A 25,620-nucleotide genomic window follows, 5' to 3' on the forward strand; every position below is an offset into this window, starting at 1 on the left:
TGGCACTGTGTTCTGTCTCTTCTGTCACCTCTTCAGAGGCCCCTACAGGAGAAGCCGTCCCCACTTACCGTCTGCCCAAATGGTGGCTCTCTGGGGTTATTTTGTCTATGCAGGTGTCCACATGGGTATGGGCTGTCTCGCTCATCAGACTGTCAGCTCCAGGGCCTGGCACCTGGCACTTGTTCACCCCTCTGTGCCTGGAACAGTGGCTGGCCCCCAGTAGGTGCTCAGTCAATACAGGAAGAAAGGAAGAGAGGAAGGAAAGAGGGCGGGAGAGGAGGGAGGGCGCAGGGGGGGAACAGGAAGGGAGGAAAGGGCTCTGTGGCCATGGAGGGTGGGGACCTTCCCCGGGACCTGGCCCCTGGGCCCTGAGCCTTTGGCGCTCGCGCGGCGGGCGCGGGGCCGGCCGGCAGGTGGCGGTGCGTCCTCAGCCGCGCGGCGGCGGCGGCGGAGCGGCGAGTCCCCTCCTCCCGCCGGCTCCCTCCCCTCGCCGGCTCCTTTCTCTGCGCTCTCGCTCGCGCTCCCCAGCGCCCTCCCGCTCTCCCGGCCGCGGTCTCGCTCGCCCGCGCCGCCCCGCCGCCGCCCCTCGGCGACCATGGCGCACCGGGGATCCCCGCGCGCCCCGAAGGGCCCCGGCCTCGCCGCCGGAGCCCCGAGCCCCGGGGCGCCGCCGCCGCCGCTCTCGCCGCGCTCGCGGCCGCTCCTGCTGCTGCTGCTGCTGCTGCTGGTCGCCTGCGGGGCGGCGGGGCGCTCCCCCGAGCCCGGGCGCCTGGGTCCCCGCGTCCGGCTGGTCCGGGCGATGCCGAGCCCGCCCGCGGGGCGCGCGCTGCCCGGCCGCGGCGAAGACGGACAGGCGCGCGGCGCGGAGCCCGGCGCTCCGGTTCCCGGTCCCGCTCCCGGTCCCGGCGAGAACGGCGCCCCTGCCGCGGGCCAGAGGCGCTGGGCGCGGGCGGCGCCGGTGGCCGGAGCGGCTTCGCGGGCGCAGGTCTCGCTCATCAGCACGTCGTTCGTGCTCAAGGGGGACGCGACGCACAACCAGGCGATGGTGCACTGGACGGGCGAGAACAGCAGCGTAAGTGACCTCCGCGCGCCCCCCGCGGCCCCTGGCCCGGACTCCTGGGAGCCCCCCCACTTCTGGACCTCTCCGGGGTCACCCCGAGCGTTCTCGGCCACTTGGGGACGCGAGTCACCTCGGCGGCGCCCCTACTGGCCTCTGGCCACCGTTTACTTGGGGAGAGGTCCCTGGATATGTGAGCGCCCTGCCTCACATCGGAGGACATTCCCACCGATTTCCGGGACCCTGAGCCACCTCAGGGGCGCCCCCACTGGCCTCCAGATCCCAGGTTACGGGTTGGGGGATCTCCAGAGGCTTTGGAACCCTGGCCACTTTGGGGCGCCTCCAGGCCCTTTAGGATTACCCCCAACTCGGTGTTGCGCCTTGATCGCCTTCAGACTCCACCCGGTCCGCTCAGCTTGGGAGTTTGTCTCCAGGACCCCCTCCACCCTGGTCTGCCCCGGACCCAGCTCGTGGCAGGTCCGCGTCTGATTCTGGAGCCACCCCTCTCCCCGGATTCTCCTAGGGTGACCGGCGCCTATCTTGAGGTGCCGCCGCCTGGCGCACCTGGATGCGCCGGGATCTGCGTATTCACTGAGTTGGGCGCCACGCCGCGCTCCGGACCCGCGAGCGGCGAACTCCCTGCCCTCCCGCCTCCTTCCCCGCGACTTTGGCCTCGTTCCAGCTGGGAGCTCGACCCCGACTCCCCCCTGCCCGGCAAGGCCACTTCTTTTCGGGTCCTCCGGCGCCTCCTTCCACCAGCGCTGTGGTTCCTACCCCTCCGAGATCCCGCTCCATCCTTTTCGGTGGTCCATCCCCGGGGCATGGGGATACCCTCATATTCTTCCCCTGGGGTGCCTCAGCCTCGCTTCCCTCCCTCCCCCCGCCCCCCGCCTGATCAGATGACCGGTGGTCATGCTGGGGTCACCTCCAGGCAGCCCTAGGCGGGTCATCTCCAGTTTCAGGAGGGGGAGTGCTGTAGGGAGGTGACAGTTGTGTGTGCGTGTGGGGACGGGCTGTGTTGGGAAAAGAGATGGGAATCTGCCCTCCCTCCCTTCCATCAGTGTCTGCTCCCTGTGCAATGGCTGACCCCTGGCTGTTCTCCTTGACCACTGCTCCCCAAAGTCCTGAGAAAGCAGCGGAGGGCCGGAGCCCCTGCATCCATTGGGAGAGGAGGGGCGGGCATCCAGCACTTCCCTAGCCAGAAAAGGGGTGTACCTGGGGCTGGGTGACACTGTCTAGCCCTGCTGGGGTCCTCTGAGGTGGGGGAGTCTTCTGGAGAAGGGAGAGATGGTGGATGGACATGTCAGGGTAGGGTGGGCACTGGATGGGCGTGATTTGTCCAGAGCCCACTGCCCTGCCGGCCCCCTCCCCAACCAGCTGGGGGCTGCTGGGGTGCAGATGCCAAGCCTCAGGTCTCTGGTCATTTCTGCCATCTCCAGTCACACTAGAGCCCGGGGCGGGGGGCCAGGGATGGAGCTGACTCCCTGGTCAGTCGGGGCACGGAGGGGGTGCTTTACAGAAGGCAGCAAGGAGCCCCTCCCTAGGAGAGCACTGGGGGCCATCCCCGTCTGCATCTTGAGAGAGGGGTCAGACCCCAGAGGTGCAGCTGGGCCCAGTGCTTCAGTACCCCCCCATCCTCCTGAGCAAAGCGTGTCCCATAGCTTATAACTGCAGCTGTAACTCAGGGCCCGAAACCCAGGAACCCGTAACTCAAGGAACAAGCGCTGAAAATCAATTTTGTGGAGCCAGAATATCTAAACCAAGCCCCCACCCCACCTCCACCTGCTGAGGGTGTTGATCCAGCAGCTTACTCCAGTCCCTTTGTCATTTTAGCTTCATGAGGGGAGGTAGGGGTGAAAAAAGGGAGAGAGAGACACTGAGAGGTGGGACCAGCCTCCGAGGTGGGGCCAGTGTCTTCAGGACTCCCGGACACCCCACCCACTCGCCTCATTCTGAGCTCAGCTTCCTTGGAGGGAGTGAGCCGGGAGCATGGGCCAGCAGGGCTGGGGCCCTGGGGGGTCTGTCAGAGGAGCCCACCTGGCTTTGCTCCTTGGAGGCGGTGGCTGGGTTGAGCGACTGGCTGGGCTTGTATCCTGACTGCTGGCAGGTGAATGCTAGGAGAGGGGACTTGGGAGTGGGGCATGGGAGGGGTGCTGGCCTCTCTTTAGCGGGGGTAGGAAGTCCAGAACTGGAGCGGAACTTTGGGAGGTGCCTCTCTCCTCTGGCCACGGGGAGATGGGAGGGCAGAGATGACTTGTGGGAACCAGGGCGTGGCCTGGCACCTAGCAGACACTTAGGAGGTGGAGCCAGAAGGACCTCATTACTGTTAGTGAGGGTCAGCGTCTGTGGGGTGAAGGGAAGGCAGATAGCATAGGAGTGCTGACCCAGGCACTTGGCTTAAACCCCTTCCCACTCCTACTCCGCCCCCTCCCCCCCCCCCCCCCACTATTCTCTGGAATGGGAAGTCGAGGGAGGCTGGAGTTCTCTCTGGAGACACAGAGCATCCTTGGGCTTGGGAAGCGGGTGGTGCTTTAGGAGTTTCACCTTGCCTGGGGAAACTCAAGAGGAGTGAAAGCTGGAACCGGGCGCTCAGTAAAACCTTTTTCTAACAGTTATTTCTCAGTGCTCGACGCATGGGTGGCACTGTGTCTCGGCACACCAAGTGTCTTAGAAATGCGCTTTGCTCCCTCTGTTCTCAGCCGGCAGCCACAGGGCCAAAGATTTTAGCCAGGATTCTGCACTTGGTTTCACCTTCGCTTGAAAGCACCGTCTTTGAAAGCTACAACCAGAAAGAAACTCACTTGAGGCCAATTTGCTGAGTGGAGTCTTTTAAAATTTTTATCTCATTTCATCTGCCCAGGTAGAGAAACCCAAGAAACTTCGCTCTGCAGATGTGGTCAACGTGAGCAGAGAAAGCGTTTGCCTTACCCCGTCAGGTGTTTTCAAAATTAAAAAAAGCATTGGATGAGAGGGATAGACTTTTTTGAATGGTATTTTAGGCATCCGCAGAAAGGAATCGTGGGATTCAGGCGGGTTCCGAGACAAGCCCGTGTGGCCGCAGCCCTGGGAACATCTGTGCATCTTCCCTCCGAGGCTTGATTTCTTCCCGCTCCCGGGGAGATGTGGAAGGGGCCTCCTAGGAAGTTCAAACACTGCCTTTCTGTCTGCCGTTTCGCTGTAGAAACAAATTGTTAGGTGCGAAATTAATGTTTCACTGAAACCAACCGGCGTCACCTTTGATGGATCCAGAGCGGGTTCTGCGCCTTCCGAGCCGCGCTCAGAAGCAGGGGTGTGATCTGAAGGGGATCAATAGCACAGAGCGCTGGGCTCTGCTTCCGGGGTCGCGGTTTCAAGTGACCCCAATGGGACTGCGGTGTGCCCAGCCCCAATTTTACCGTTGGTGGCAAGTTGCGGTTTATTATGCTTATTTTAAGCACAGCTCACCTGTGCTCCTCCCCCCACGGCGCTTGAACTTCAGCTTTGATGCCTTAGTGGACTTGACCGTGAGCTTCCACCGGGCAGCCTTGTCGCTATTCATCAGCAGATCGCCTCTCTCCCCTCCCCTCCCTACCCCTCCCGCTCCGTCTCTGCTCTGTGCTGTGTCTGCAAGGTTGGGGATGTCCAGGCGAGTGGTTGGCAGGGGTAATTCTGAGCCGATTCTCCACCTTCTCTGCTCCGGGGTCTTGAGGAACCTGCTATTTGTGCATATCTTGCACCCAGAGAGCCAGGCTCCGCATCGGAAGTCTGGAGCTGCTGAAGGTGGGAACTGAGTCGTGACACCTGGCAGATGTCAGGCTCCTGGAAGGCAGGTGCATGAGCTTCCGGGGTCCCATAACACAGGGCCTGAGATGGGTGGGGCGCAGACACAGACACGGATGTCCTCGAAGGTCTGGGGGCTGGAGTCCAAGATCCAGGTGTCGTTAGGTTCTTCCTCTTGAGGCCTCTCTCCTTGGCTCGTAGGTGGCCGTCATCTCCCTGGGTCCTCACATGGTCTTCTTCTCCCTGTGTCTGTGTCCTGATCTCCTCCTCTTTGAGGACACTAGTCATGTTGAATCGGGGCTCACCCCAGTGAGCTCATCTTACCTTAACCCCTTTTTAAAAACCAGTCTCCGAATACAGTCACATTCTGAGGTCCTGGGCTTAGGACTTCAACATGTGGTTTTTTTGGGGGAGGGCTCAATTCAGCCCATAACAGCAGGGAAGTGGTCTCAGTTACCTTTGTGTCCCCGAGCTCAGAGTAGTCCTGTGGGGAGAGAAGGATGGACACGAACAGCTAAGATAGGTGAGCACTCTCTGCCCCAGTGGGGAAATCGGGAAGACTGCATGGAAGAGGGGGTATCAGGGTGGGTCTATAGAATGAGCAAGGGGAGCATATGGGAGACGGGGAGGAATTCCAGGGGGCAGGAACAGCTTGAGAGAAGTCTGGGAGATGGGAATCTGAAAGTGCATATGTGTCGTATAAGGAGACAGTGACTGCATTGTGTGTGGAGAGAAATCAGAACAAAGAAGTTTGGAAAAAACTGGTTGAAGTCGGCTCCTCATGGATCCCAAACATGAGGCTGGAGAGCCCAACGTGGCAGTATGGGGTGGTGGTTATTAACGCCTAAGCCTTGGAGCCCGCTTGTCTGGGTGTGTGTCCTGGCCCTGCTCTTTGCCGGCTCTGAGATCCTGGACAAATTGACTCAGCGCTCTGGCCTTGGTGTCTTGGAACTGGGGGAGTGAAGGCTCCTAGGTTGGTTGTGCAGGTTAAGTAGGATAATCCACGTAAAGTGCTTAGACGGGAGCCAGGCCCATGTCAAGAGCTCAGTGAATGCTATCAGGGTCGGGCCTGAGTTTCAGCGAGCGCCCCAGGGGCAGTGTGCAGGGGGGGTTGGTGAGGGGCTGCAGAGGTGAGACCTCAGATGGAGGCTCGGAGAGGAGGCTGTGATGATGGCCAGGCCCGGATCAGGACCCTGGAGGGGGCAGTGGGACAGGAGAGTGGGTCTGAGAGAAGATTCCATGCGGGGCGGGCAGGCCGTGGCCGCCCCTGCCTGGCGGGCCTCTCTCTTTCCCGCGTGGCTCACGGCCAGCCTCCGGCGGCGCGGAGACCGTGAGGCCTCTTACAAAGCACTTCAGGTTCTTGAGTGAACCGGTCCAAATCTGGCGACGGAGCAGATTTGTAGCCTTGCGTCTGACGGCTGTGGTTTCGTGATGACAGCTCCGTTCCACTCTCGGAGGCGAGCCTGGTGGCCCCAGCCCCCCGGGCTCTTGTGTTTAAGTCTGCTGAACTTCCCGTGTGATATTCTGGAATTCCACACCGTGGGGGCCTCCCGGCATGTTGGTGGCGGGGGGAACTGGCCTGGAGAGAGGGGTCTGGTTCTCGGGTGGCTGAGCTGTGACTGGTCAGTGTCTAGATGGGGGGCATCCACCCAGAGGAAGTACCTCTCTGTCCTGGCAGCTTCCACCAGCGGCCACCCAGAGGGGACAGAGGCAGACAGAGGTCAAGGGATGCGGTGATCAGTGCTGAGTACCTGTCATGTTTGCTGGCAGGAAGCTGGCTGTGCAAGCCTGTCGGGGACCCTGGGCTTGGCAGCTGGATCGAGAATGATGAGAGAGCGAGGGAAGCCTGCGCTGTGGGACAGGTGACAGTGAGTGGAGATGTGCGCTGGGCGGGCAGAGTCAGGGAACGTCCTGGTGTGCCAGCCGGAGGCCTCAGGCTCAGGGGGACGCCTGTCCTGTGCCGAGGGGCACCCAGGGTCTTCTGCATTCTCTCTGTGCTGGGGGCACCACATGAAGGCCTCACATTAGCCCTCAAATCAGCTGCTGTCTAGAGGGTCTGGGGAGCCAGTGATGGCGCTGGGGATCCAGTGACAAGCAAAATCAGTCACGGCTCCTGCCCTGGTGAAACCTTTGATCTGGACTGGACTTCATGACAGAGTGTCTTGGTGCTATGTGAATCCAGAGGTCGGGGAGGACTTCCTGGAGGAGGTGATGTTCAAGCAGCTCTGAAGGGTGACTGGAGTCGGTGTCACCTGGGCTGAGGAGGGGGTTGGGATGGTGAGAGCATTAACGCCTAGGGAAAGGCACGGGGTTCTGAAAAGCCCAGAGCACCATGGGCACAGAAAGGACACACCCTCAGTCAAGAAGCCTGGCAGAAGGCATAGAAACAGCCCCGTTAATAAAGTTCCTGAGCACGTTGGCACAGGTCTACTTTTACTTTAATAAAGTGGCTATTTAATTTGTAGCCGCACGAGGGTTCCTGAGAGTATTTTAAAGAGGTCATAAATTAACTTCATTCTTCTGCACGCCCCTTCAGACTCGAACGCGGCCCTGTGCGTGCACAGGCCTCCTGAAGAGTGGCCAGTATTTTAATTCTGATTGTATTACTATTTGTGAGAGGCAGGCCGAGACTCTCGACATGACGCCAGGGAGTACAGAGTTGGAGCAATTAGAAAATAAGCCGGGCTCGTGCCGCGGGTCCCTGTGCCCTTCCCCGTGTAGGAAAACACGACAGGGAGCTGGAAAATTGCCTTCCATTTGGGGGCTTCCTCATTTGTGTTTTTTCAGCCTCCAAAGAGTGAGTTATGTATAGATTCTTACGAACGGCCCATCCGCCCTCCCCCTCCTGCTCCCGAGTTTGCACCGGTGCTTTGTGGAGTGGGGAGAAGCCGGGCTGCGGCCACTCTTCCCGGCCATCCTCCCCCCACCCCGCTTTGGAAGGCCAGGGGACCCTGCTCTCATCGCTGGGGCGGCAAGGCCTCCATCCACGGCCTGTGTGCGGGTCTCTTCAAACAGCCTGCTTTCGCTATGGCGGTCCTTCGAAAGCCTCATCCTGAGTGTGAGCTTGGATTCCATGCATAAAAGAAATGCTTTGTAAACACAAAACTCATCCCCTATGGATGAGACTGCTGGCTTGCACGCGGAGACTTTCCTAGAGGCCCCACCACCCCCACCCCTGCTCCTCCGGTTCTGCCTCGTGGCTGGGGGGGCGGGTTGTGGTGCCTGCACCGCCCGCCCCTCGCCACTGCAGGTTCCCGCAGGTGCAGACCGACCCTGACCTGCTCGCGGGGTTGTAAACTTAGGTGACTGCCCTCAGCCTCCCCGTGAAGCTGCGACGACAGACTGACTGACATACAGCCCGTTGAGAACAGCAACAAAACCCTTTCTGCTGAAGCCCCACTATTTGGGGACACTTCACAGAGCACATATTGTGCTCATCATCTTTATGTCGATTAAGCTCCCTTTGTCGTTTTAAACCTTTAATAGGGACGCTAGAACGTGAGCTCTCACTGGAGAACTGAAAAAAAATTTAACTCCGATGTTCTTTTGAGGCGGAAAAGTTCCTTCTCATTTTGCATCTCTGCAGCAGTTACTGTTTGCACAGAAAATTACAATCATTTAATTAGTTTCTTCTCACACCAGCTCGAAGATCTTAAAATAACGGCACTCTCTTTCCTTAGTAATTTTCCCGCAAAAGCAGATAATTTCCGGCAATGTTGAGCTCAACTCCAGCAGGGCACGTGGGTTGCAGGGTGCCATTTCCTGATGCTCAGAGATAAATTAAGTTCAAATTAAAGTAAGAAAAGAGCCGGGCCGAGTGTGGCTGCTTCTATTCAGATCAATTTTAATTCAGAAGGCCTGCTGTGTGAGTGTCTGTGCCCTGGTATTTCTGAAGTGCCAGGAATAGAGATAGCATCTCTCAGGCCTCAGCGACAAGACAGCGGGGTCACCTCGCTGCCTCTGCTTCTGGGGTCATTTTATCTTATAATAACAACTGCTCATCATTTACATAGTGCTCCTGATTAGTAACAGTAACGTTCATCATCACAGCCCCCATTGACGTGCCCATTGCTGTGTCAAGCACATCCATGCGTTATCTCGTTTGGTCCTGGAAACTGCGCAAGGTGGTACGATCTTATATTCACTTTACAGATAAGTCAGGTTCGCAGCGTCGAGCGGACTTGCCTGAAGTCACGCAGCTAATAAGAGATGGGGTTCGAACTCCTTCACTCTTGAGTGCTTTTTTTTTTTTAGTGCAAGAAATATTGTTATTCCTTTTTCTTTATTATTATTGTTTAATTGGGGTAAAATGCAAATAGCATAAAATTTATCATCTTAACCATTTTTAAGTGTACACTTCAGTGGCATTAAGCACACTCATCTTGTTGTGCAGCTGTCGCCACCATCCGTCTCCAGAACTTTTTCGTCTTCTCAAATGGATACTGTCCCCATTAAACAACAACTCTCCATCCCACCTCCCCCAGCCCCTGGCCCCCGCCATCCTACTTTCTGCTTCTAAAAAGGTGATGACTCTGCGGACCTCATGTAAGTGGAGTCGTGCAGTATCTGTCTTTTTGTGACTGCCTTATTTCACTGAGCATAATGTCCTGGAAGTCCGTCCGTGTTGTGGCACGTGTCAGAACGTCCTTCCTTTGTAAGGCCGAGTACTGTTCCGATGTGTGGACGCATCACATTTTCTTGGTCCATCTGTGCAACGAGGGATGCTGGGCTGCTCCCGCCTCTCGGCTGTTGTGAGCAACGCAGTTGTGAACACGTGCAGGGTGCGCAGATGTCGTTCAAGCCCCTGCTTTCAGTTCTTTGGGGCGCATCCCCTGGAGCGGGGTTGCTGGATCGCCTGGGGATTCTCTGTTAATCTTCTGATTGAGCCTGAGGTTTTAACCACAGCAGAGATCGCTCTTGTGTCTGCCTCGAGTTTTGCCTGCTTGCTGGTTGGTTGCGCGGTTGCAATCCCCAAAGAAACCCCCGCCCCGTGTTTTTGGAGGAGAAATACTCACGGCGTTAAAGGGGGTCCTGTAGGTGGAGAGGACACAGCAGCGAGTCCGTGCAGTGGGAGTGGCTCTGGTTTGTTTTTTCTTCTGATAACCCCGGGATTCTGCCATGTGTGACCCAAGAGAGGGGGCTGTGCTCGGAGCCCTGGAAATCCAGACCCGCCAACGTTGGAAAGTCGGAAGTGGGCTGCGGGACCCGATGTCCGGCTGGGGGTGGGATCAGACTCCTCCGGGAGGTGCCATCTGGGAGCGGCCACTTTCCTAAGGTCAGCAGCTTGCATTTCAAGTTCCAGCACCTTTCGCCTCCTCCCTGCTTTGCGGCTCTTTTCCCCATTGACCACCTCATTGACCTGTTAAGTAATTCAATTTTCACTCCGTAAAAATAAAGCACTCAATAAAAAATCCTGTGTTTTTCTCAATTTATTCCCATCAATACCACTTAACCCATCCAAGTTTATTCTCTGATTTATCATTTGACCGTTGAGTGCGGCTTCAGGGTGTTTATTTTGATCCCCGCAGCTGCCCTCCGTCCGTGATTTGTGGCGGCTGCTGTCTGCCTCGCTCGGGGGCAGGCACTGCGGGCCACCAGGACGCACACAGAGGGGTTTCCAGGCTCTGAGACCCCCAACCTGGCACAGGGGTTCTTGGCTCTCTCTGTGGCAAACACTTCCCTCCCACCCCAAGTCAGGAGAAGCCCATGGAACTTTCTCAGAATGTAGTTTTTATAATGAACATAGAATAAAATATATAGGGTTAAAAGGAAATCAATTCTATGGCAATCAAGTTATGAAAATACGAAAACTAATTTCTCTAGAAAGACATCAACGAGAGGCAGCAGCCGGCGTGGTAACTGACAGTTTTGAAGTTGTGACGAGCGTAAACGACATTTCGAGATCAGCAACAACTGTGACGTGCCACGGAAATAGCTGTGGTTCCTGTCGGTGACAAAGCCCCAGGCCCTGGTGACACCATTGTGACTTGTCGCTTACTTTATGATGGAAGGAAATGCCCAGTTGCAGTTGGGGCTGGTGTAAAGAAAGAGGTCATTGTTTTCCATCCAGCTTCTTGGGCCCCTGAATTCTGTGGTCCTCAGGAGCCGGCAGAAGGAATCGCAGGCATGTGGAAATGATGATAATTCGATGTAGCATATGGCTCGTGGGAAAGAGAAGGGACGGACAGACCCCGTGGGAATGATTCTCTGCCGCCCCTGCCCCCCATACCCCCAGCCCCTGCTCCCAGCGTCCTGTCTCCCCCAGACCCTTGCCCTTCCTTCACCTTCACAAGCCCCTAAGGGTATGGATTCCAGGGGATGGGGGCGTTTGTCCATCTGTCCTCCCCTGTCCCCAGTGCCTGGTGCTTAGTAGATGCTCAGTGAACATTTGACAACTTATGGAATGAGTAGGATAGGAAGTGACCGTGGGTTGAAGGGCAGTCAGAGCTCAGAGGCCCAGCCACTTCCCTCTCTGCTGAGGAATCTGGGAAAGACCAGAGCATGGTCACCCCTGTCAGTCACGGTCAGCAATTAGTCCCCACCCCTGTGCAAAGAGGATCACAATGCCTTCTCTGCAGAGCTGGGAGCCGCTGGAGTCTCGAGATCTGCTTCCTGCCCGAGAGGAGGCAGACAGAGGGACAGCAGTCCAGAAGCTTCTGACTCATGGTGGTGGCTGTGCAGCTGGCCCTGGTGCCCCCATGCATCCCGCTGGCCAGGCCCCTGCCCCTCGGCCCCAGTGGGTTTGCCAGGAGCCAGGGCGCGCGGTGGTGAGAAAGCACCAGTTCCAGAATTAAGTGGGGGCTTTTAAATAGCATCCCTGGCCCCAGCCTCATTTCACTTACAAAAAACAAAACAGAAAAGGCAAGAGATGGTTTGGTCTGCTTTTCAACACAGACAGACGACTCTGGGCTGGTTTAGACACGAGGACCTTTCAGGGAGAGCAGCTGGGGAGAGCCGGGAAGTCGGGGTCTGGAGAAAGGGTCCTTCTGGACATGATTTGCCCGCTTCTTCATCCATCGTCAAAGCCCCCTGAGCATGTCCTGTGGCCAGCCTCCCAGAGGAGAGACCAGGCTCCGGCAGGTCCCGGAGACCCCTTGGGAGGGAGCCCCCCCAAACCGCCGTTGTCCGTGTCGCCTTGGTTCCATGTCCATGAATGTCTTTTCTTCACAGTCCCATGAGCATGTTCCCTTTAAAAAGGTGGAAAAGGTGCTGTTTTGGGGCTGGGGCCATGGTGTTGCGGGCTCCCCTTACGCCCACTCCTGCCCAAGAGGGTGAGCTGGCCCTCGGGGTTCCCCCTGCGCCTCCAGGGCTGCTGATGTGCCGGTGTGAGGGCCCGGGCTGCACAGGGAGCTCTGATCTGGGGCGTGTGCCCTGGGCCTGCTGTGCCTCGGTTTCCTGATCCCCAAAGGGGCTGCCAGCACCTGCCCCTCCCCCCTCATCAAAGGGAGGGTGCAGGGGCGCCTGGCACGGAGGGCGGACGCCCTGCCTCAGTCCCCACGGCCGCAGAGGTGGTCTGCCGGGCAGCTCCTGCCGTGCCGGGGAGATGGCAGTGGGGACCGGAGCTTGCCCCCTCTCTTTAGGGGAATTTTACGTGGTTCCGTTTTCTCCTCATTTCCTGAATAGTTTGCTAAAGTGGAGCAGAGCCCAGCAGCGTTTTGTGAAACGTTCGGCTCCGAGAGTCCACTTTTAGAGAAAGTATTTCTCGCTGACATCTGGTTTTTCACAAGTTTCCTGATGTGAATAATGGCCTGGAATGCTCACCTCTTGAGATCGAGTCAGACTTTCTTTCCGTCTCGCCTGAGGCTGAGCAGAGGCCTGGGCGGTCACGAGAAAATCGCAAACCTGCGGTCTTTCGGGGCTGGTCTAGCGGGACAGGGGCTTCGGGGCTCTCTCCCCAGAACCCCACCTCCGGCAGCTTGCCTGAACCGTCCCCAGGGCCCTCCCTGGCACAGAAAAAGCAGGGAGGACGAGCCCTGGACGCTGAGGTGGCCCCTCCCTGCCTGGCCGCCTCCCTGCTCTGGGAGGGGGAGGAGGAAGACTTGGCTGGGTTGGGCGCTGGTCACCTTGACCTCCGAGCTGGGAGAAGGGAGGGGGCTGGGGGCCGTCCATGTGGCATGTTGGGGAAGGAAGCAAATTGCCCTCAGTTCTCCAGGCTGCTCCAGATTCCTGCTTTCCAGAGCGTTTCCAAATGACCTCTCAGCGACACTGTCCACTGAGAGATTCGGGGAATGACTGCAGGGCAGGGCTTGGCAGAGGGACTGGAGGCAGGCTGGTCTTCTGCTCTGCCCCTCCCCGCGCCTCTGCAGACACATTTCCTGCGCCCCCTCCCCGTGGGCCAGGCTTCGTTGTAGGCACACTGGGCACGGAGAAGCAGAAGGCCCGCCTGGCCTGCCCGGCGCCCTCGGCCTCTCCGGGAGATGGGCAGGGACACCAGCGATGGGAGTGTGGTGGGCACAGCCGGGGAGGGGGCAGCACAGGGGCCCTGGGAATGGGGCATTTGCGTTTAGGAATGCTCTGAAGCCCTCGTCTTGGGACAAGGCTCTCCAGCTTCTAGCACGAGACCCCTGCCCTGCTCCCTCCATCCCCGAGGCTGCTCCCCTGGATGGCTATGCCATGTCAGCACAGCCATCAGACACTGACCCAACGTCCTCCAGCTTCACATTCCTTCTGCAGGAAGCCCCAGTGCACTGCCCGTCCATGTGCTGGGCACCTGTCGCCTGACCGGGGCAGAGGCCTGCCTGCCACCCGCATGCCGTGTGGAGTTCGTGCAGACATGATTCCCTGAGCCCTCGCGGCTCCCCAGCAGGACTTGCTGCGGCTGGTTTAAGGACGAGAGGCTGTGGCTCTCTCCTCTTCCGCCTCAGTCTAGGTCCCAGCAGGGCCCCAGGGCTGCTTGATCTCGCCCTGTGTCTCCCTCCAGGTCCCCAGAGTTTGTTGTGGGCTCATCAGTGCCCTCTCTCTCGTCCCATAGCTGAGCCTGCAGCCCTGCCCCAGTCTGGGGTCTTGTGAGCGCTGAGAGGGGCTCTGAGAGGCCGGCTGGGTGTGTGAGGCCTCCTGGCTCCCCTGCCCTGGCTTCCGAAGGGCAGAGTGTAGAGGTGGCCCTATCTTCCCCATCTGTCCCCAACACAGACAGCCGGCCCCCGCCTAACCCCGGGACCCCAGCCTGCCCCATGCCACTCTCACACCCCTCCTCATACCCACAACCCTCCAGTGGGGCGTCCGTTCTGCTCTGCCACCTCCTAGCTGCGTGTGGCCCCGGCCACCTGCTAAGCTCTCAGAATTTCGTCTCTCTCTTTCTTAGGGCGGTAATGAGACCACCCCTGGCCTTGCCGTGACTGAAAGCGCCTGCATGTAACAGGCTTGGCTCGGTGCTGGCAGCCCGCTTCTGCTCAGGGGGCCCCTGCTCACTCCGCCACCCTCCCCATCCTTTAGGGGTGTGTTCCCTCGCCCAGGTCTCGCTGACCTCCCTCTCCAAGGCCTCTGACTCCCTCCCACCTTCTGGGCTCAGCTGGCCCACCCTGGGGTGTTCTCTGGGGTGGGAGAGCTGGGAGCCTGTGCTGAGCATCGGGCCAGATGCCCCTCTCTGTAGGAAACCCTGGGCCTCATCTGCTGGAACGCACCTGCCGGGAAGTCAGAGTGGGGAGGCCGTGTGGCCGGCACGTGTGCTGAAACGTGCCCCTCCTGGGGGACATTCTCGGCGGGCTCACCCCGGTGCCTGTGTGCTTGGAGAAGTGGAGGCAGCGCTCCCTAACTGTGGCGGCCAGGCTTCCCCCTGGCTGACAGGCAGGCCCTGACCCCTAAGCTTGGATCGGCCTCAGGCTGGTGTTCCCTGTGTGAGGCCAGGAGTCACCGGGCCGAATGCCAGGATGACCCCGCTCCTCAATGGGAGTCTGTGAGTTTTTGTTGACACCCACGGGGTCTTGGCCCAAATTTGCATTTGCCCCAGAGGGCGGTTCAGAGAGATGTCTTGTGTAGTTGATTTGTTTGTTTGACAGTGAGTCACTGAGAACCTGCTCCAGCCGGACCCTCTGCCAGGTGGAAGCGGTGACGTGGTCCAGACCAAACAGGGTGCCTGCCCAGTGAGGGGGGCAGACAATCACCCAGGGACACCAGGGCAGCAGCAGGTGGGAGGGACGCTGTGAAGGAATGCACAGGTGATGGGGTCTCTAACTGGGGTGGGGGAAGCCAGGCCTGTGTGGCCCAGCGGTCAGGGAGGGTCCCTGGAGGAGGGGTGGCATTTCCCGTGTCATCTGGAGGGTGACCTCGGGCTGTGCTTGTAGGGCTGCAGCCGGGCAGCGCTCAGGGCCAGTGCCCAGGCTGGCCTCATCCTCCGTGCTTGTCCACCACTTCCTCTGTTGGCTGGGCACCCACGTCCTGCTCTGGACATGGGAGGGCCTGGCATGGTGGCTCTGTGGCTCACGGCTGCCTGGGCCCTCCCAGTCAAGTCCTCCCCTGTAAGAAGGGGGTACACGGTGCCCCTCCCAGCACACCGTCGTGGCTGTGGGGTGAGGATTCCAGTCAAGTGCTGGTTACCACGCCTGGCACCCACTGCACGTCAGCCCCTCTTATGACAGGAAGGGGGCCCAGGGGTCCACCGCCCGCCGCCCCATGTCTGTCATCCCTGAGCCTACGAGAGGGAGGCTTTGGGGAGGCGGAGGGGGTGGTGGTCAGCTGGCTGCCAGCACCTTGGTGCCCACGGGGCTCTTCCGGGAGCTCCGTCTGCTCCTCAGGACGTCTGAATGTTTAGAGCAGGGCTGAGTCAGGCCTCGCACTCGCCTGTGTGAGAGAGTCACCTGTCTGTGCTTTTCCTTAAGTCAGTAAATTCCGCCTTTGGGTCCCATCCTCCTGCAGGGTGAAACCTTCGCCCTGAGCCTCCCCGCCTGGAGAAATTTGGGAGAGCTTCCCGGAGGTGGAGGCAGGAAAAGGAGAGGAGGACGGAGGACATCCAGGTGGCGGGAACAACGGCAGGGCGACGACCAGGCCTGGGGGCGGCTCGCGAGCGTGGGAACGGGCGGGTCCACAGGTGGGAAGGTCGCTTGCCTGGCGTTTGTTATGGGGCCTTTTAAAAGGCATGGATCGTCCACTTGAAACTCCGCCAGGTGCGTCCCTGTCCCAGCCGACCATCGAGAGGGAAGCGGGCGTGACGAGGCGGAGGGGGCGCCAGTGAGTGGCTGAGACTGTCAGCTAATCCTTAATCCCCTTTCTTCTCGCTCCACCTGGAAGAAAATGTAATGGCAGCTTTTTTGTAGTGGTGCAAGTAGACAATGAATGTTATCTGGTGTCTGTTTCTGCCTAATTCTATCAAAAATGTTCCCAGTCGCTCGTGTGGGTAAAGCCCCTCAGCGGCCTGAGTTGCAGAGCTCCGGTGCCCTCAGTGCGGGAGGAGGGGTTCTTGTGGACAGAAAAGACGGGGCCCAGTGCAGGGGCCTCCAGGAGAGACACCTCCTGGGGTTCCTGTCTCCTGGAAGCTGGCTCCTCTCACACAGCCCTCAGGGGTGTTCCTCTCTCCCCAGCGCCTACTGGGTGCCCCCTGGCTGTGTTCTGGCCAGTCAGTCAGATCTCTCTGGTTGGGTGAAGGTTACTTGAGGGTGGGGTGCGTGATCCCATTCCTTGCCTTTCCCATAGCTCCTGTGATGCTGTGCAGAGGGGGCGTGTTAAGCAGGACTCTTGGTTACAAGTCACAGAAACCTGACTCCAACCAGCTTAAGTGAAAAACTGGAATCATAGGCTCACAGAACCAGAAAGTCTAGGGTGCTGACTTCAGGCATGGCTGGCACCAGGCTTGGTCCCTCAGTCTCTGTCTGGATTCTGCTTCCCGGAGTGTTGGTGTCCTTTTCCTACAGCCCTCCCGGGTCAGGAATCCATGGGAAACGGAGGCCGAAGATGGCTACTGCCTGCCAGGGCTTCTCAACAGAGGTCCAGAGCTGAGACCCAGCAGCCTCTGTGGGTCATGTGCCTACCCTGAGCCCGTCCTCTTGGCCAGAGGGCTGAAATGCTCTGATTGCCAGGCCAGACCTCCGTGCCCAGCCCTGGTCCCATGCGGCCTGAGCCTGAGCGGGAGCCAGTTGTGGGCAGGACCCTCCAGAAGGCAGTGCGGGGACTTGGAAGAGGGCTGAGCGGCGACCTTGAATGTCTCCTGGCTTTGTCATCAGAGGGTGACCCTGTGGGAGAACGCCTGCCCCCCTCCCCCCACGGCCCTGGGCTCCCCCGGGGGGTCACTTCTGGGGCTATATGATTTCTGTTGGAAAAGGTGGCAGAGCCATTGCCGTTCTTGCTGGCAAGGCCAGACCAGCTCCCTCACTTCTGCTTTTTATGGTTTGCCCTCTGGTGAAGCCAGTCGGCTGGGCTGCTCGGCTCTGTGCAGGGCCAAGTCCACATCCACACGCTCACGGGTGGAGGAGGCCCCTGGCCTGCGGCCCCCGCTGCATCACACCCCTGGCCTGCGGCCCCAGCTGCATCGCACCCCTGGCCTGCGGCCCCCGCTGCATCATACCCCTGGCCTGCGGCCTCCGCTGCATCGCACCCCTGGCCTGTGGCTGTCCTCTGCAGGTGCCTGTGCTGTCCATTGGTCAGCATGCCCTGTGGATTCACTGGGACGAGGCTGGCGGATGGAGCTTTGTGGTGACAGGTCCTGGGGTGAGGTGCAGGGGGTGGTGGACGCTGCCCCAGCAAGGTGAGCATCTCCTGGGACACCGAGGTCTTTGTGCCCTGGACATGGACCACAGGACGGCCCGGGCAGGGCTGGTGACAGCCCTGTCAGGTGGTGACGGGGACCGAGGTGGTCAGGAGTGGGGCAGTGACTGTGTGCTTGTCCCGGCCTGGACTCGAGGCTCCCATGGTCTCGCTCGTTAGCCGTGATTTGAATCTTTCGGTGCCTTTAAGCCAAAATCTCAACCCAAAGATTGAGAACCTCTGAGTTGGATCAGGGAACGGGGGTGTTTCGAGGACTCTGGGAGCCTGGCGACTGCGTTTCGCAGACGAGGAAACAGCCTGGGAGGGTGAGTGGTTTGAGCAGGGTCCAAGGCTGGGAACTTGCTGGGGTCTGCACATTCTCAGGCTGGGGCCCTTCCTGGTAGAGATGACCCAGCCATGGCTGGGATCTCCAGGCAGTGGGGTGCAGGACAGGCGTCCCGGGGCTTTTATTCCTGCCTCTAACTCTCGGCCGTGAAGTCCCTGCAGCAGGGGCACGGGCCGCGCCTGGACGCCCTCTGCAGGGTGACCGCGAGTCCACGTCAGTGCCTTTGCCTCCGGGCTGCCGCCCTGGGTGTCTGGCAGGACTCGCAGGAGAAGGTGAATCACAGACGGTCCCCTCCTGCCTCCCCAGGAGGAAGCCAGCCCTGCTCACGGCTCCTTCTGCCGAAAGCACAGCTGCTGGGTGGGAAGGCTCTCCAGGTGGATCCTTTCAGCAGACACCATGTGGGCACCTACTGTGTGCAGGATGGCTGCCAAGGAGGAGTCTCAGAGCTTCCAGGGCGCGCGGAGGTCACCGCGTCCCAGCTGGGATTCCCTCCAGCAGTGGGAGGCTCACCCCCTTCCTGAGACAGCACATTCCAGCATGTCTGGTCTCTGCAGAGAGTGGCTGAGGTCAGCAGTGAGTTGAGGTTGTGGCAAGAAGACGATGCTGCCAGCAGAGCGAGTCATCCGATGGGCGTGGAGGATGCCTGTGCTTGCTGGTGGGCTCCCAGGCCCGAGTCTGTTCTACTTGTGAAGGTCGGGGAATTTGGGGGTGGCGCCAAGTGCTGCTGAGTGGCCCCAGCTTTGCCCCCATTTGATGGCAAAGCCTGGAAAGCAGAGATGAGGGAGAGATCAGCTCGCCTTGTCTTTGTGAATGGTGAGCACTGCCACCCAGCCCAGCACTGGTCCACCTGGGGGCCAGCGATGGGGGGCCGTGGGGTGGGTCCTACGGCTGGGGCCCATTCACTCAAGGCTGCTGTGACAAATCGCCGCAAACTTGGTGGCTGAAAACAACACAGATGTATTCTCCTGCGGTTCTGGAGGTCAGGGGTCCAAAGTTGTGTCACTGGCTGAAGTCAAGGTGTTGCAGGGCTGGTTCCTTCTGGAGGCTCCAGGGGAGCATCTGTTTCCTGGTCTTTTCCAGCTTCTAGGTGCTGTCTGCATTCCTTGGCTCCTGGCCCCTTCCTTGCATCACCGCAGTCTCTGCACTGTCATCGCATCTCTATCTCCTTCTCTGACTCCGTCCGGCACTCCGTGGCTCATGGTTGCATCACCCCAAGCTCTGCTTCCATCATCACATGGCTTCCCCCTACGTCAGGTCTCCCTCTGCCTGCCTCTGTCTAAGGGCCCTTGCGATTACATTGGGCCCACCCGGGGAGTCCAGGATAACCTCCCCATCTTAGTCACATCTGCAAAGTCCCTTATAAGGTAACACATGCACAGATTGTGGGCGTTAGGACGTGGGCATCTTTGGGGGGCTATCAGCCTGCCACTGCCCTCTTCTCTCCCCCACTCCCCCAGCCTTCATGCTGCAGCCCTTACCCACCGTTCTCAGGTCCCTCCCCTCCTCTTCTTTCTCTGGCCTTTGCACCTGCGGTCCCCTCTGCCTGGCCTCCCCTGCTCTGCCCCACCCCAGCCCCCCACAAGGCCACACAGGAGACCGAAGTGTTCTGCCCTCGCTCGTCTTCCCGGAACAGCACAATTAATTAGTTTGCCTGATGCTGGGGCTCTTGGTCCCTCCTTCTGTATGTAGACCTGCTTGGTGGCTCCATGGGACAGATGGCCCGTATCAGCAGACTCTAAGTCTGGGTGCTTTTACTTAGGACGAAGGTTTTTAAGCCACTTGGAGGCATAATTTGGCCAACTTTGAACGATATCAAATCAGCAGGTAGTTATTGAGCATCTAGAATGGAAGGTGGTCCCCAGGGTGGGGGCAGAGCGTGGCCTCCATACCCATGACAAAGGCCGCTCAGGGCCTGCGGCTTCTGCTCCCGAGTTACTTATTATTTAGTTGCGTGTGGGTGTGTGTGACAACAATGCATAAACGAATGAAAAGGAAAAATACCCAATGGTTAAATAATGAGCAAGAAAAGAGGCCCCGAGGAAGGCTGGTTGGGTGGGTAGCTCTGGGCTGGGGCAGCCGGGGAGCTCGTCGCCAGGGTTTCCCGGGGCCAGGGTCTTGAATGGGTCCCTATTGTTTTAGGATGGCGAGGGTTGAGGGATTCAGGGATGGTTGAAATCTCTGGAGAGGGCACAGCTAGGCCAAGATGGGGTCATGGTGAAGGGGTCCCAGGCCTGCCTCTCGCACTGGTTAGCTAAGTGATGTTGGGCACATCTTCGCAGCTCTTGGTGGCCTGGCTTCCCCGGGTGCGTGTGAGTGGATGGCCGTGTGGGCCAAGCTGCTGGACGGGCGGCCGGTCAGGAGGGCCCCTCCAGAGGCGGAGTTCATCTTTGGAGGTTTGTGAGCCATTTGACTTGGCTGAAGTAGAAAATCGGAATAAACAATTAAAGAAACCCCAAATAAGGAGATTCTGTGCTCCTAATTGCACTTGGCCGGCTCGCCTCCCATTCGGCCAGGTGTTACCTCCCATTTGCGCTCCTTAAATGGATTCTAACCGCTTTCTTCTCCTCCATCACTCCAAGAATGGCCTCGGTAGCCAAAAAGGAAATTAGTTTCAGGTGGAAGCCTATTTTTACCGAGGTGGAGACCCAACTGTTAATTACCTAGAAATCACATGAGGATTTTTAGCCTGAAAAAGTTTTTTTCTTGGGTTCAACTTTTCATAGATATTAATTATAGATATCAGCTTCAGCCCAGTGAAATAATGCCTCTCCCTAGAGATTAAACACATTTAAAACACTGCGCCTTGTTAAACATAGTGCATGTTCTTTTTCTCTGTTTCTTCTCGGTGTTTGCGATGGAAATATGAGACTGAGGAATTTAAAAATGATTTGATACCTTTTCTGTATTTAACTGAGTGTTGATTCCATACTCCGTGTGTGTGTTTAATTCTCTGCAGCCTGTGGGAATTTGATGATAAAGGTCAAGAAGGCAATGCTTTGATATTGTGAATATTAATCCCAATAGGAATGTCATGGCTCATCTGTCAGACGGGTCCGTCCACCATGTTCATGTCCGTGAGAAACCATCCTGGGCTCCCCTGTGCCCCTGGGATGAAATCCACTTACCTGCCCACCACACCTGCACCATCTCCCCTCCCGCTGCTCTCTGCCGCGCCGTGTTCACTCGGTTTCTGGAACGTGCCAGGCCCTGCCTGCCTCGGAGCCTGTGTCCAGGCGATTCCCTCTGCCTGGAATGAGTGGCTGGCTCCTTCTCACTTTGGGGACCTCCTTGGTAAAGGCTTCATGGTCCCTCTCTTAAGTGTGTCCTCTTTTCTCTGCCTGCGCCTCTTGTTTCCTTAATTATGTTACACAGTTTGTATTTGGTTTATCTTTTCATCTGTTTGTCTGCGTGTGTGCATGTGCGTGTCTGTTTTCTGTCTCTATCAGAAATAGTAGCTTCCCAAAGACAGGGATGGTGTCAGGTGGTGTCACGTGGGACAGCCAGATGCCAGAGTCCTGCAGATCCTGGGTTCTCTTATTTGGCTTTAGCGTGTCTGCTGCCTGGTGTAATTGGGCTGGGCTGAGGCCTGGGCACCTGGATGATTGCAGCGTGAGAATGCTGTCACGGGCTGGGAATTTGGAGGGAACTTGGGGGGCCCTACAGGGCAGACGGGCCGGCTGTGGAGGCAGGAGCTGCCCCCCCCACAGCAGCTGCCCCAGCCCAGGTCCTCGTGTGACCACACTGTGCGCACAGTGGCACCTCCCGTCCGTGGGAAAATAGAGGGGGTTTGGCTCAGTCGATTCAAGAAGCCAGAGGCTCGTGGACTGGATTTCAGTCCTAGATCCATTGGACGTAGTCACAGGTTAGGACACCAGGCGCCACAGGCCGCGCAGAGCAGCGGGCTGTGTGTTGCCGGAACGGAGCAGAGGCTGTGGACTCCGAGGCCTGGCTTCTTCCCACCTGCCTTGGCTGCAGTGCCGACGGGGGGAGGCCGCCCTGCAGCGAAGGAGAGCCTGCTCCGTGCAGTGGGTTCACCCAGCAACTGAGGCAGAGACCAAGGCTTGGGGACGATAGGTGACCCGGCCACGCTCTCTCGGTGTGTGGCGTTGGTTATGGCGCGGCCTCCCGCGTTCGGGGATGCAGTATTGGGAACGGGGCCTCGTCTGACTCATCTCTGCACACTAATACCTAATTTAAGGCCTGGTGCATAGTAGGACCTCAGGAAATAACTGAAGAAAAGAAATGAGTGGATGAAGGAGTGGCAGAGGGACAGGAAGAGGCCTGTTTTCAGAATTCCTAGACCCAAGTGGGGCCACGGGCGTGTCCTGGGCAGGCCAAGACTTCGCTGTCCCTTCCAACTGGTTTCCTGGGAGGATCTGTTCAGTGTTCACTTTGATGGGTGGGATCGAATCAGGCAAGGGTGGGTTGCTGCCTGCTCGGAGGGGGTGGGGCCGATGGATGCTCCCCAGGTCTGGAAAGTCCCTGAGTCACGCGCTCGCTGGCCCCTGCTCGCGTGGAGGGGCCTCGCTGGGCTGGTCCCCAGGTGCTGCTCTGTTTGCAGGCTCTTTCGCACGTGCTCGCTTGGTCGCTGTGCCATGGGAAGCGATGAGGGGTGAGTCGGAGTGAAATATCCCACAAACTGTTTCAGCACGCTGCGCTGCACGTTTAGTTTCTTTTATGTTTCCAAGTTGCTATAGAAAGTAAATGATTAATTAAGCAGCACCCACACAGGATTTTTAAAAAGGAAGGATTTTTTCAAAACAAAGCAATGGCCCAATGATTCGTCAGAGAGAGGGAAGAAAGCTTTAATAAGCAGAATGCTGTTTAATAAATCACAATTACTTATGTGGGCAAAAGCATCAGCTCTGTGGAGGCGTCCAATTAAACCTCTAATCACATTGACTTTCTCCTTCACACTTGCAGGGCGGGCTACACGCCCTGGGGTCACAGATGTCCCCAAGTCCTCACCGGCAAATATTTCACCCCTTTTGTTTTTCATTTTCCCTGAGTTGCTGAACTGATGTCCCTGAGGAGTGGTTACCGGACTTTGGTGTGTACCAGATTCTCCGGGGGAGCTTGTCCCCCCTCAGCTGTCCTGCAAGGACTCCGTGGTGGGCCCGGCGCTTGCATTTTGAATAAGCTCTCCAGGTGTCTGATGGTGGGAGAGCAGCGCGAGCAGAGGAATCAGAGAAGCCGATAGTGTCTCCCCGTGTGTCTGGGTTACCCTTGACCTTCCAGGTCCAGGTGTGCGAGGGCATGAATTGGATCGGAGGGTAGGCGAGAATCACCCAGTTCTCTGAGCTGTGTGAGCCATTGTGAGGTGGAGCGATGTCGGTGCACCAGTGCTTTGGCAAAACTCATGGGGCATCTACTGCGCACCAGGCCTGCGTGGGCACGTGGGACACAGGGAGAGACACAAGCCCTGCCGTCCAGAACCGCCCAGTCCAGTGAACAGACAGATAAGTAAACACCCACCAGGCAGCTGGAGTAGGAGCAGGCAGCTCGTTCTGGATGGGAGTCCGGGCAGGCTTCCTGGAGGAGGAGCTGCTTCACTGAGACTTGGGGAATTAACTCGAAGTACATTAAATTAAGCATATTTGTATCGCGTATCCTGTGACCGTCTGGGCCCGTGCTGGGTGGTGGCACTTCAGTGATGATCACGTCAGACAGATTCCAGCCTTCGTGAGGCTTATCTTTTAGCAGAGGAGACAGACACAAACCCCAAAAACAGTAAAATAAGTTCAGATAGTGATCAGTGCTATGGAGAACGTCAAACAAATAGTTCCCTGCAGGGGGCAGGGCAGTCGGGCGGCTGAGGAGCCTGTGATGCGACCAGGGCTGAGCTGGGAGTGAGTGTGGCTGGTCCGGGGACAGAAGGATGGGCAGTGCCACATGACCCAGCAGGCTCACTCTGAGGTTTGTATTCGTACTCAAGAGAAATGAAAACCTAAGTCCTAACAAAAACTTGTACAGGGATGTTCGTAGCAGCTTTTTCACAATAGCTCAAAGTGGAAGCAACACCCTGTCCGTCAGCTGATGCGTGGATAAGCAACATACGGTCCATCCGCACGATGGAGTGTTATTCAGCCATAGAAAGGAATGGAGCACTGACGCACGCTACAATGTGGACGAGCTTTGAAAACATGATGCCAAGTGAAAGAAGCGGGACACAAAAGACCCCATGGTGTGTGGTTCCATTTGTGTGAAATGTCCAGAAGAGGCAAATCCGTCAAGACAGAAAGCAGATTAGTGGTTGCCAGGGGCTGGGGGAGACCCAGGCACGGAGGGCTGATAGCCAGGGGCTATGAGGTGTCCTTCTGAGGTGATGAAATGAATGTGGTGATGTTTGCACAACTCTGTGAATGTACCAAGAACCATTGAATTGTACACTTTAAATAGATGCATTGTATGGTGTGTGAATTTGATCGCAATAGAGCTGTTAAAAAAAGAAGGGTGGTCTGGCTGGAGCAGAGGGCGGGGAGGGGGAAGGAAGCCGTGCGCTGCGGTTCGGGGGAGCGGTGGGGGGAGAGGAGGTGAGGAAGGGCACCCAGGCAGTGGCTGGAATGCTGGAGCACCAGGAGGGGTGTCTGTGGCTCGGGTGCTGGAAGCAGGTGTGGGCAGGGGGCGATCGTGGGTGTGGATCTGCACAGGTGGGCGGGGCAGTCCTGGCAGGTGTGGTCTCGCGAGGGTGGCCCAGGGGCAGGCCCAGGGAGGTTTTCTGCAGAGGGACCAAGTGGAGGTTGGAAGCCGTCCCTCCTCTCTGGCCACTCCGCCTGGCCGAGTTTGCTAGTTACGCTGCAGGGCTGCCTTCTGTCTCCTATTCGGGCAGGCCCCAGCGGGCAGTGGAGGGGGCTCCTCTTCGTGGGCCCTGCTCCCTAATGGGACCCCGGAAGGCCAAACGTCCTAGACTTCCAGAGCGCTGAATTGACCAAGATTTGTACTTTATTAAAAACGAACCTCTAACCAAACAGCACAAAACCCAGAGTCGTGTTCTGACTAAAGGCGTAACCCGTGTCATTTTTTAACCTTGCAAGAAGGTCTAAGAAAAAAGAAACCTAAAATTACCGATAATTCCATACCTCAGAGATAGCAGTGTCCAACCTTTGGGTCATTCTCTTCCCATTTTTCTTCTGTGCAGAGGTTGGAACCCTGCGATACAGTTTGCAATTCTCTGTGCACTCAACCTCATATTGCCTAGCATTTTCCTCTGTCAGTGAAAATCCTTTGAAAACTACAGGTGACTGTACTGTCATTTCTTTATCATTTTCCTATTGCTGTATCCTTGAAGGATGCTCATTTTTTTATCATAATTGATCCTGTTGACGCACATTCACCAGTCAGCACCCTTGGATGTAACTCTCTGTCCCTGTGTCTGATGGTTTCCTAGGACACATTTGCTGAAAGAGTCACCAGGTCAAAGGTCACAAACCTTGAACACACTAGCTGCCTAATTATGCAGATGTTTTCCAGAAAGATGTGCTGACGTGTCCCAGAATCACAGTGTGGCTAGTGTGTTGCACGGCCCTTCTGGTCCCTTCCTGGGAAGGCCTGGGCTTGGGAAGGGCTTCTTGAAGGGTGTGTGGCCTGCTAATGGCCCACTCTGGAATGTAAGGGGGGGATCAGCTGTGCAAAGTCTTGACGGCTGGAACGTAGGCACCTTTATCTGGGGAAGGCGAGGGAGCCCAGGGTCCACAGCCAAGATGCCCCCCAGGGGATCGAAAGATCAGGGGAACTGGGCCCCTCGCTTCTCCCTGCCCAGCATCCCTGCTCAACCTCCAGCCTCACG

General features: G+C 57.8%; 1 protein-coding gene across 2 annotated transcripts in view; it reads left to right on the forward strand.

The window, feature by feature from the left end:
- Positions 1–509: 509 nt before the first annotated feature.
- SORCS2 (sortilin related VPS10 domain containing receptor 2) overlaps positions 510–25,620 on the forward strand; it is a 485,475-nt gene continuing 460,364 nt past the window's right edge. Inside the window, exon 1 of one of the 2 annotated variants that reach the window (XM_070262760.1) lies at positions 510–1,072. In XM_070262760.1, coding sequence (XP_070118861.1) covers positions 596–1,072 — 477 coding nt within the window. In that variant the 5' untranslated portion in view covers positions 510–595. The remainder of the gene's footprint in view (positions 1,073–25,620) is intronic. The other variant, XM_005608909.4, reaches the window with a different exon arrangement.

This window comes from Equus caballus, chromosome 3, assembly GCF_041296265.1.
Source record: "Equus caballus isolate H_3958 breed thoroughbred chromosome 3, TB-T2T, whole genome shotgun sequence".
In the NCBI taxonomy this organism is placed as follows: Eukaryota; Metazoa; Chordata; class Mammalia; order Perissodactyla; family Equidae; genus Equus; species Equus caballus.